This window comes from Lepisosteus platostomus, chromosome 3 (genome assembly GCF_059453375.1).
Source record: "Lepisosteus platostomus isolate fLepPlt1 chromosome 3, fLepPlt1.hap1, whole genome shotgun sequence".
NCBI lineage: Eukaryota > Metazoa > Chordata > Actinopteri > Semionotiformes > Lepisosteidae > Lepisosteus > Lepisosteus platostomus.
In genome coordinates, this window is record NC_142613.1 from 57823197 (window position 1) to 57835882 (window position 12686).

General features: G+C 35.1%; 1 protein-coding gene across 1 annotated transcript in view; it reads left to right on the top strand.

Annotated features, from left to right (window-relative positions):
* Window positions 1-12686, top strand: part of smyd3 (SET and MYND domain containing 3) — a 345837-nt gene that overhangs the window by 273983 nt on the left and 59168 nt on the right. The window contains exons 6-7 of the mRNA XM_088626174.1: window positions 1822-1889; window positions 11127-11229. Of these exons, the coding sequence (XP_088482300.1) occupies window positions 1822-1889; window positions 11127-11229 (171 nt within the window). The remainder of the gene's footprint in view (window positions 1-1821; window positions 1890-11126; window positions 11230-12686) is intronic.

Sequence of the window (12686 nt, forward strand, 5' to 3'; positions counted from 1 at the left end):
AGTTTTTTCCTGCTTAAAGTTTGTGAAAAGAAGCGAGAGATTACAGTTTTTTTTATTGTCTTCAGGGTTTAATCATCAAAATTCCACCAAACATTTTCCTTCAAATTCAAATTGTCTGTTTTGTGATATCATGCCAGATTATTTAAAAGATGTACTGTAGACTATTTTCTGTGTGCTTCATGTACTGTAAGAAGGCAGGAGTTAATTGTGTAAAAGCCTTTATTGAGGTCATAACAGTGTAGGTGCATCTGGGCACATGCAATTATTTTGTTGGTACTGTATATGCATGTTCATTGATTATGTGCTAAAGTAGTGAAATAAGCAAATATAAAAATTATAATGTTAGAGTTTCATTCATTAACCTGATATTTTAAGAATAAAGAATATAAAAATACCATTTAGCAGAAACGTGCTTCTTTCAAATTACAAAACAACAATAAAATGCATGTTTACCTTACAGCTTTTAATGTTAGACACAGTAAAATTTAATTAAATATTTTACCAGCAAAAAGTAGAAAGTAACAGAAATTTCATTGCATTTTGACAGGGTTCAAAATGTGCTTACCAAGTGACAGAACAATGCCACTTGTTATATACAAGTAGTATATTTTTACTGTATATTATACAATCTACTGTAAGATATGTTCTGATATGTGCAACATAATGCTTTATTAAACACTGGATCTTGAAAAATAAATTCCTTAAAAAATTGCTAAACATTGCTTACACGTTTGTAGCTGCATCAAGAGATTAATTTCATTCATAGTTTGGCTGGGTTTCTTGTCCCCCCTTTTATGCATATCTTGTGTTTGTTTGGACCAATTAATGTTTCTTTAAATGCATATAAATAATGTTTCTTTAAATGCATTTATGCTAAGTATAACAATGGATTTACTGTCACTGGTGAAGCATTTTTTTGTCTTTTCAAATAATGCTGTGCAGTTTGGACTTCTCAGAAAGAAATGCAGTGACTTTCTCTACAGTAGTTTAAATTCAGCTTAGAATTTAATTCAAGTGATTTTAGTGTGCCAGTACGCTCACCACACATCAGCTATCAGTGGGGAGAACAGAGTGATAAAGACAGTTCGGGGATGGGGATTATTAAGAGGCAATGATTGGTAAAGGCCAATGGAAAATTTGGCCAGAATGCCGGGGTTATACCCCTACTCTTTTCGAGAAACACCCTGGGATTTTTAATAACCACAGACAGTCAGGCCCTCTTTATTATGTCTCATTCAAAGGACAGCACCTTTTTACAGTGTAGTGTCCCCATCACTATCCTGGGGCATTAAGGCCCACATAGACCACAGGGTGAGCACCCCCTTCTGGCCCTAATATCTCTTCCAGCAGCAACCTTAGCTTTCTCAGGAGGTCTCCCATCCTGGTACTGACCAGCCTCAAAACCTGCTTAGCTTTAGTGGGTTACCGGTTGTGAGTTTCAGGGTGATATGGCTGTTAACTATATGTAGCTTTAGTATATTTCTGAATGATCAGTGAACACAAAACAGGACACAAAGGCTTATGGGAGTACAGTATGGAACAACCTACCCAGCCATGTTGTTGAAGTTGATATCCTGGCTTCTTTCAAGAAATGACTGTATAAAAAACTTGGATTAATAAGCTCTTGTTTTTTTACTTTTCTTTTGTTCTTTAATTGTGATTTTACTAGTTTATGTGGTTAGACTTTAGTCTTCAGTCCAAAACTCAAAACGCTTTGTTATCCAGTTTTTCCTCTGTGTTGTGGTGAATTTGACAGTGCTTTCCTACCAGTTCTTTAATGGCTAAATAAAACAAATATCTTATTTTTTTTACTTTTCACAGATGACTTGCAATTGTTTTACAATCAGTGACGGAGAACTGCAGGAAATTGGAGTTGGTCTGTATCCCAGGTAGGTTTTGTTAAAATAAATGAACCTACACACAATGAGCAAAAATAATTTATTCAAAGAGAATAGACTTGCCTGCCTAGAGCATCTCACCAGCATATTAGAATAATTTAGTTTTCTATATCATTTCCATGTCTGTTATACAGTAGATGACAACCTTTTGTCTCATGAACATCTGCTGTAGCCTTTACATAATGTGCTGAACATCCAGATACCGCAATTTGTCTCCCTTCTGTCTTGTGTCTGATATAATGTACATTACTAGACATACAGTATCTTTTTATGATATGGCTACAATTGAATAAAACAGAAATAAAATTGAAGCGATTTGAAGAGTTTTGTGAGCTGTGCATATACTATGTAATCAGTGTTTATTTTTTAAAATAACTTACTTTGAAACATTAGGGGTTCATATAGGGTATAAGCCAAACTGAATTGGGCTTAATAAATACAAACGTATTCAAAAGACGTGAATAGGCAAATGAAGGCACAAGTAGTTGATGGAAGCAGTGGATGTAAGAAAAAAGAAATAAAATGCCATTATATTTAGATAGCCAAATGCTCTCCATATCTGCCAGAGATGTAGAGTGACAACAAATAAGATCTGCAATTGTTTGTGCCAGTCAACCATTACCATACCAGAGATGAAACACCACAATCACTATACAGTACTTTCCTCTCAAACCGTGACAATTGTATGATCATTCCACCTACTGTATGACAGTTGCATGAACATATGAGCGAGGTACAAACTCTGCACCTTATCTTACAGTACTGTATCTCTTTATGCATTTATGTTATCGATCAGAGCACCATGGCATTGAAAACCTCATGAACTGAATACTTTGTGGTCTTTTTCTCTTTCGCTCAATCCCTTTTGCTCTTACTCACATACTGTACAGTATATAATGTGTTGAATTCATTCCTGACTCTAATAAAAAAAGAAAGGATAAATTGACATTGAGCCATTGAGGTATTTATAATGCCTATCTGCATCACAGCTATTTGGAAACAGTTGATCACGCCACCTTTTATTCTAGTCTGGACTCTTTCTTATGAATTTATAATATCTGTACATGGTCTCTTTACCTATTATCTACCCACTTGAAAGTCAGTTTTAGCCTTTCTGAAATTTAACTAATTTAACAAATGACAATGATCCTGAAGTCATTTACTTGATTGTTCATACTATAACATTTCTCATTCATTTAACCAAAATTCCTTAGAGGTCTCGTTTTGTAGGCCATTTTGAGGTTTCTCAGTTTGTTTCTAATCTATGCAATACACATGACAATTTATTTTTGTGCTGTGATTTCAAGTTGTACTTGAATTACTTTGTTTATGCAAGAGATGATGTAATTAATCAGGAGAAAGTACAGTACCAAGTTCCTCACACAATAGAATGGATGCTAGTAATTAGACAAAATAATGCATTTAAGGTTTATTTCCATCTAATTACTGCATGCTTAAACCTGCTCTTTCCAAATGAGGGGGATTTCCTATGTAATTGTTGTAGAATTAATATCTCTGTAACATGCTTAATTCACTTGTGGGAAACCAAGCAAAAGTTTGTCTTGCATTAATTTCGGATATCTCTGTGATATCTCTCCTGTCTGAAAGTTCGTCAGAGACAAAAAGAAAAAATATTTTGCAGATTGTAAAGCACTCTTCTACTAGCTGTGCTTAAGTAGACGTCTAGCTTCTTCTTTCTGCAACCTGCCTCCAGATTCTTGAGAGCACAAAATTGCCAAATAACTCATAACAGTGCAGACAGTAGTGGATAATGTGTAAAAGTCAATCTAATGATATCTGAAGTTCCTTGATTGTTTTATTATTTTTTCTTCTATTGTTCTACTGTGCTCAGTGACATAGTGGTTAGTGCTGCTGTCTCACAGTTCCTGGGGCCTGGATTTGATTGCAGACTGAGGCACCTTCTGTGTTCATGTAAACCAAACTTGCTGAGTTGATTGGTTTTTATATTGTCTGTGTTAATGTGTGTGATCCAGTACTGGCAAGTACCCTATGCATCTGAGATGGGCTTCATGTTGCCATGACCCTTATCAGAAATAGGCTGCTTTCTAATAACAAAGAAACATGTATTTTTTTTTACAACAGTGGCTACAAGCTTCAGTGATTTTTAATCTTTCATCTTCATTCATCCCAAATGAAAAGAATTTTCAGGAGATTTGGAGTTTTAAAAGAGCATCTGTCTTGTTCTGGTAGACCTTCTGAAATTTGTATTCCTACTTTGGGTAACAATTATCTTTGCTCTCTTCATTCTTCTCATCTTTGTTTAAAAAGTTTGCATGGGCTGATTAGTATCATTTTTTTTCAATTAATATATTGATGCTAAATTAAAAACTTTTAATGGCTTTTGGCTACTCCAGAGTTCTTGTTTAAAAACAATTCTTGAAGAAGTCACTTAGACTCACACAGAGAATCTCAGTAATGTATTAAATCTTTTGCATAAAAAAATAGAAAAATTAAATAGGAGTATTTCTCCACCTATATAAGTCAAGACACATATAGCATTATATTTTTTTCCAATGTTCAGAATTCACACAAAAAAATCCAACTCTTATTATGGGCTAGTTCATTAATACCACTGTACATACAGTACATATTACACCAATTCCTTGAAAGTAATTTGTTAAGAGAAAATTTAAGTTAATTTTCCTTTAATTTAAGGCAATATGCATGACCTTACATAATACATTTATGTACAGTATAAGTAAAGACAGTAATACAGTAAAGATAGTAAAGATAGTTAAATACAGTTTATAGTACCCTCATACAGTGAATACACTATTTCTTACTTGTATCACTAACAGGTTGATGGGTACTTTGAAGTCATGATAAAAAGCAAAATATTTTGAGACAGGACTCATAAAAATGGCTAAAGCTCTGGGTACACAACTAACAGTACAATAGAAAGACAGCAACTACTGTAGCTGTGCAAGGGATGTTGGGAAGCACTAGCAATATACACATTTTTTAGTTGTATATCCTGGTAGTGACAATTCACTATGCATAATTACACTGCCATCTGTAATAAGTATCCTACATTACAATGATTTCTTTTGAACTTAAAAATGTATGCTTGTTTCAGGAAGAAGTGCAAAGTATTTCATTTTGTGGCATTTAACATACAGTGTAACAAAGAAAATCCAAAGCTCATTTATTAATAATTTATTGGTTGTCTGAACAATTTAGTATAGTCTAAGTGAAATAAATGACTAAATTTCTAAATGTACAGTATCTTTCTAAATTAGTATCTCTTTCTTTTAATAAAGGAGAGTGAAATGCAGTTTGAAGTGAATAAAGTGAGGCATTTAATCTTTAACTGAGAAGAATTGCTTTTTACTTTTGCTCTATGGCATTTCCAAACCATAGTAAACGACTTCTTTTGAATTTCCAAATTTTTATTAAAGATCTTTCTTAATTATTACAAATATAAGTAAAGAGTCTAAGTATTTAGACATATCAAGTATTAATAAAAAACCATTATACATTACATATAATTTTAGATTTTAGATTTTTTCAGTGTAATGTAATTTTGTATTTTACGTATTTTATGTCTGCTGATGTTTGCTGATATACTGTACCTGTACATGTAATGTCATATTTTATTTCTTCACTATGGCAACAGAAGTGCAACAATTTCCTTGGAAATTCTAAATTCAAAACAGCTCTGTTTTTTCCTGAAACATCCTGCTGTACATTCTATAGTTATCCTGAGGGCTTTAGGTGAATCTAAAGATTTTGGATGTCAACATCTTGTGTGACCATATGGTGTTCTGAGTGAAGCAGCGCAGAAATCCATAATCTCTCTTGAAATAACTTGCCAACAGTTGCTCTACTGATCTCCATTAAGCCCACTCACAGACCTATGTTGCCTCTCATACCATCCTCTAAAAACAAGAAGCTTTTTCATGAAGAAATCTTTTAAGACTAATGCTATCCCACTCTCTAGAAATGACTAGACCCTTGATGGTAATCCTCTTGGCTTTTTTTCGCTTTGAAAAATAAACCTATGAAGTGGGTTTCTGAAATAATTCCAGAGCACCAGTATCTTTTCTGGAATGTGGTGACCTGATTGGAAACAAAATTGGACAAAATTAGTGAGGTCAGCTAGACCAAGATCATGATGGATGTTCAGTACACATGTGGTTCTGGCACCTTCAGTCGCAGGATGCAATGTTGTATGAACTGTATATTGAAAATCTTGGCTTTCTATAGTAATTTGGAAATACTTATAGAAGGTACCTGTAAGTCTCCTTAAAGTCTGGTGTTCCTATTGACATTTCAAGTCGCTTAGCAACGAAAGGTGCCAATGATGTTTCAGTAAAAGGGGATTTTTCTCAACATGTCTGTGCTATATTCTTTGTATTTTCCCTGTTTTTAATTTTTCAGTTTACTTATTTTTCAAAATGTACCTGGACATGTGTCCAGGCTTGCTGATTTTTACATTATGACTCAACCTCTGAAATGTTAAGACTCTTGCTCTAATTAGCTTAAGAAAATGACACCACTGTGTTTGAGCATTGTGTTCAATTAAATAATAAATTAGGAGAGATCCCCTGAAATGGTATCAGTATTCACCCCTTTAGTTTCCATAAAGAAAAATCAGAAAACATGGCAACCTGTTTAACCTGTCATGGCAACCTAAATAAGTGATTTAAGAATGAAAAAGATAAAACCGAATCTTGTTGTTTATAATAAAAAAAACCTGTTTGGGGCACTATGAAAGAAAGAGTAAAAAATATTGGTGAATTAAGAGAATTGAAAACTGACTAGCATAACAAGTTATTTAACTTAATAATAAATTAGGAACTATAACTCCAATTACAAAGTAAAGTGCTTAGGTTGTTAAATCTGTATTGAGTGCTTAATTTCACTTTTATGGTAAAAATATTACACTATTAAACTATTTAAAGGCAGATCTCCTGACAAAAGAAAAAAAAATGTTGATTTCTATTAATTCAGCCTACAGTAGTTCAAGATAGAATTGTTTTATTTTCAATTTAGCTTTTAGCCTCAACCCTTTCTTTTGTGATATTACAGTAGATGAAAAAAAGGAAATTCATGACTTTTGCAATCCAGTTAAGGTATGACTTTTATTGACCTTAGTTTCTTTCCGATACATCTACAGTAGTATGTGGTTACTTCCCAAAATGTTTTTGAAAACATACAGTAACATACCCTCTCCTTTAGGTTGAATGTTTCCTATTAAGTTACTGTATATACAGTTTCTAATCCTTAATCCAAGAAAATCTAAATATTAAACAGGTAACATCAATTCCACATTACTGCTTATTCTTCTTATTCATTACTTCTTATTATTTAAGTAACTCAAGAATTCTTTATATTTGGCCCCCAATATATATAAGCAGGATTAAAGTTGCACACTTTTCAAGTAAATTATAATTGGAATAATTACGGTACAGTAGGTAGCTGCCTCAGCATGCGTAGGCTGCAAAGGAACAAGTATTAGGTTTATTTCATGCTGAAAAGAGAAGAAAGAAAACACAACGTTTCAGCTGTGGAGCCTTCTTCGGGTGTGAGTAATTATTTGAATAAGTACTACAGGATTGTTTGGCTTGAACAGGGTTATTGTGTTGTATTAAACCGTGTATTGATAAAGAACAGAGTCTATTCATGTTTAGGTGCCAAGCAAGGCTTAAATCAGCATTGTCCTACAGAGGGTGCTGAAGCTGTTCACAGGTATCAGACATAATTTTAATTGTCTGTAATCAAGGTACTGTACTCATTTAGGAAATTAATCAAATTTCCTCAGGTGTTGCTCTACAGTGACTCATCCTTGCAGGAATTACCTTCAAAGAACATTCCAGTACCCATATGGGAAACCAGGAGTCTTTCCTTTCCTCCATGATCAGTGGGCAACAAGTATTATATTTTTTAGTGCTATAGACATCTGTAAAGGCGTCTGTGGCAAATTGGTTTAAAGGGTGCTATAGTAAATAGAAAACTGGAGTACAAAGAATGGTTTGGAAGTTGCAATGGAGGCTATAATAATAATTTATTTTACAGTAATGGGACAATAATGGGTAACTTTTAGATAATGCATGGAACATTACTGAAGTACTAAATGAATGTTTCACTCAGGTGTTCACCAAGGAAGAAGTTAACAAAGCAGCAGAAGGAAGAACAAAGCTCTCTGTTAAACAGTATCAGCATGGAACAGGGAGAATGTTTGAGGTAGTCAAGACTAATAAATACAAAGTGCCCAATGGTATCCTTGAGGATCACCTACTGTATATGGAAATCAGATACTAGGGAATAGTCAGCATGGATTAAGAAAAGGTTCAGTAGGTCTTGCCTAGCTAACCTCTTAGGATTATTTGAACAAATAACAATGGTAATGGACACACGCAAAGCATCTGATATGCTTTATTTAGGTTTTCAGAAGGTATTCTCAAATTAGAGGTGCTTGTTCTTTTAGACATTCAAGATATGGAAGTCTTTAGGTTGAGAACTTGTTAATAAATAGAAAACCAAGAAAACAGATAATTGGTAAATACTCAAATTGGCTTAATGAAATTAGTGGAGTACCACAGAGCTGTATTTGGATCACTGGTCTTCTTAATTAATACTGGAAAGCATAAATATTATTAAACGTAAATACTATTGCCCCATATTAATGTTTTTGTTTGGAAATACACATTTCATAAGTACATGTACAGTATACAGCAACAATGACAAACTTGACAATGACAGTATGCCCCAATAGTTTTCACTGTAAACCATCTTTCTGAAATTTCTATAATGTTACCTGGCGACTTGTCCATTTTGGTTGCTAATGTGTAACTCATTTCTATTTGCAAGGTAAAGTTCTCCCACTAAAATATCTCATTTAACTGCTTTGGGTGTCAAATAAGTGTCACTAAGATAAAGACCAGGCTATAAAGTAAGCTGGCTGCTGGGGTTCTGTTATTTAGCAGATATGTTGGACCTAGATATGGTCTACCCATTGCTGATGAGTTAATGAGAACGTCTCAAAAGGACACAGCAGTGGAGATCAAAGCAAGAGATGTTTTTTACCCAGTGTAATACACCATTACTAATTTACTTACTCTGTGATTTAGAGAGCTTCTGGCCTTCATAGGAACACATATTTTAGTAATGCAAGCAATACCCAGACTTCATGTTCCAGCTTCCTTGTGGTAAAAGGAAAATAGGCAGACTCTTGGGCTTGTGATTTTAGCTGTAAACATGGTACATGGTGTCCCTGTAGAACAAGTACTTCAAAATAGTTTTTCCTCATCTTTACACACACAAGCATGGACTGCCTCAGTTCAGAAAGGATGGAAATAGGTTTGATTTAAACATGTTCCAATAATTTATTCAAAGTAATTATCCATCTTTATGAGTTTGTTGATTTTAGAAATTTAAGAAAAGCATTGTCAATTCTTATTTATACATACTGTACACCTACTTGCTGGGATTTCATTTTATATCATGCTGCCGCATTATCGTATTTCCAAGTCCCTCTGTTTGTTAGGGGTTTTGCCTTTTCCAAGGCCATAAAATGTGCATTTATTAAAATTAGTTCAAACCTGTTCATCGGACAGGCTTACATCCAATGCCCTGTCTCTAAGTAGTGGATTCTTATTTAGGCCACTGGACACTCAGAACTTGAGGGCTGTGAAGAAAGTGAAAGTGTAGCATGGCAGTTCTCTGAGAAACTTCTGCCTTCTCTGTGTGAGAGAACTGCCTATCAATGCCAAGACATCTGTCCAAAGAGGGCAGTATGTTCATGGTAGATGATGCTAAAGCTCCCTAGGCATAAATAATTGAACTCATAACACAATAAATAACTTTCTCTTGATTTAAATTTTAAAACTAATAGTGAAACACATCTACTCTGTTTCCCCCAATAATAGTGTATCCTTTTTCCAGTGCCTCCCGTAGAGAGTTTTAATATAAGAGAGATGAGGTTATTTTCTCTACCGTGCGATTGGAAGGGCAAGTCATTTTCACAGTGCAGCAGAAAATGTAGCACTACTCAACAAACAGAGCAGCATAGAAGATAGAAAATATGTGGATTCAGATTTCACAACTGATACAGCCTAGTTTGATTGTTGCAGATTGTTAGTAAACTATTCTTGATTCTGTTTTTATAAAGGATGTGACAGTAGGCAAACCTTCACATTTTAACCCATGAAACTCCTTTAATGTCAACAGAACTAGAGCTTTCACCTTCTCTTACATAAAAATATACTGTAGGATACCTTTCCTTATTTTTCTTTTTACTGTACAGTATATATTTAGCCTATTTGTTTTGGTAGTTGAAATGTGACTCGTGTCATTGCAGGATATTGTATATTTTTATATACAAAAAAATTAACTTTTACCTAATATAACTTAATCTTACATTTTTGATTCTGCTAAAATAAGTTACCAGTGATAATATTTTCTTTTTCAATCATTCTCTGTGAACTTGAAATATGTTTTGTTACACTAGGGTGACCGGTGGTTTTAGACACTTTGGTTGGGTGGCAGAATCCTACTGAGAAAACTTGATGTGTTTTGGGTGCTAGCCCATCATGGAAATCGGTTTGATACCTCGCCCATAAATACTACAGCATATGTCTACGGTTCCTGATACAGGTTTCTAGGGGACCACTGTGTTCGGTCTCATTCCAGCTGAGCTCTAAATCTTCAACCTCCACTTTATCCAATAGAGTGTCGCAGGGCACTGAAGTCTATCCTGGTGGGCAACAGGAGCAAGGCCGGATACACGCTGTTTGGAATGCCAGTCCCTCGAAGGCACACACAGACACAGAAACACACACTCAAATTGCTGACTTTACAGAAGCCAGTTAACCTTCCAGAATGTCTTGAACTTTGGAAGGAAACCAGAACACCAGGAGCAAGTCCACATGTAGACAAGAAGAACAAGCACATTCCATGCAGATAGCACTACATTAATTGAACTCAAGGCCCCAGCGCTACGAGGCAGCATTGCTAACCACTGGGAAACTGTGCCGCCCCTAACTCCTTTATGTCGTCGTAAAATAAGATAATTTTGTCTCTTGGTGAAAATGAAGAAGCAAATGTACCAATAATTTCATCTCCGAAAGTTCTGTTAAAGGGAATATTCAAAGTTTTATTTGTCACATTCCCATATTTGATTTCCAAAGCTAATATGTTTGACCTAGGCTATTAACACAGTCCTTCAGAGATACAGAAACATGTCTCTTCCTTCTTATCCTACAGCATGTCACTGCTGAACCATGACTGCGACCCAAACTGCGTGATTGTGTTCCAGGGCAGGCGTCTGTTTCTCCGGGCAATCAGGGAGATCCGCCCAGCAGAAGAGGTAACAGCCCATGTCTTGTTCACCCTCTGACAGGAATTATTGTGTAAGGGTGAATCTCGCCCTCTCTTTTTTCCTGGCTGAAAAAGGCTAGTTTAAAAGCTAAATATAACCCCGATCCCTACAACACTTCCAGGAATTGTGGCTCCCTGACATCAATCCTGCCTGCATTTTATTGCAGTGATTTATTAATATTCAAGACTATCATTGACCTATCATAGCAGACATGATCAATGTGCCTGTGCTTTTACACAGGGAGGGCTAGATGTCTCACTTGCTGATAAATCAAGGTTGTAATTAATAAACCCACACTATGACTGAGAGGCTTCTCTCTGTTTGCTATCCTCTGAGTGTTTCAGATTCATCTGTGCCTTAGATGCTAGTAATCTTAGATGTCTGCCCTGCCGCTGCTGGGACTTTTTGTCAGTGACCTTCACCAGTTCGTGACCATAAAAAGATCTGTCTGAGCAGAAGTCATTTCTTAACTATTCATTTATGAAAATCTACAAACAGAGTGAGATGCTCAATATTCTTATTTTTCCTGAGTGAAAGATTGTCCTGGTTAATTATTACACTGGCTTTACTGTAGGTGGCACACCCCCTTTGAAGCCTGTGAAATGAAATGTACCTGTACTGTATGTCTTCAAAAATCAAGGAAAGATCACATACAGTAGTGTGTGTTATTCCTTTTTTAATGTAAACATACAGTATAAAAGTTTGGTTCTTTTATTGCCTACAAAATTAGAGGTCTGTTTTGAATGAATGTGATCTTACAGTACCTCTGCAAATATTTAAATGTCTGTGTTAGGTTTTCAGGGACAATTTGCAGGTTTCTAATGTAGAAATGAACCTGCGGCAATTTTGAATTTTGAATGCAAAAAGTACTGGAAAGACAAAATAATGTCACCTTGGTAACTCAATGAAGCTGTAATTTTTGGTGAATAATATACAGTATATGAGGTAGAGAATGTATTAGTAAATGTGAACTACTGCAGGGCATTTTCAACCATTAAACCTGGCCAACATAGAAAACATAAAATGCCTGCTAGCCTTTGTAAAATCAGATTCCCTGAATCATGGAGGACATTTTTAAGGCATTTTTACTTCTCTGTAACAATTCAATGCAATGGATTATGTAATGCTTTGCACCAGTAAATCCTAAAAATCCAACATTAATATCTGTTTTAATATTGTATTCTGTAGATGTCCACACCTGAAGAAGGCTCCACAGCCAAAACATTGTGTTTTCTTTCTTCTTTTTTTCAGCATGGAATAAATGTATTACTTGTTCCTTTGCAGCCTAGGCATGCTGATGCAGCTATCCACCTGAACTTCTGTAGATGTCTTCCTTTTTCCAAGAATACAGTACTTGCACACCTTGAGGGCTTCTCAAGCAGTTCAACCAGTAACTAGTACAGGCTGAGCTCTATGATCCAGACATTGGGTGTTTGAGCTTTGGA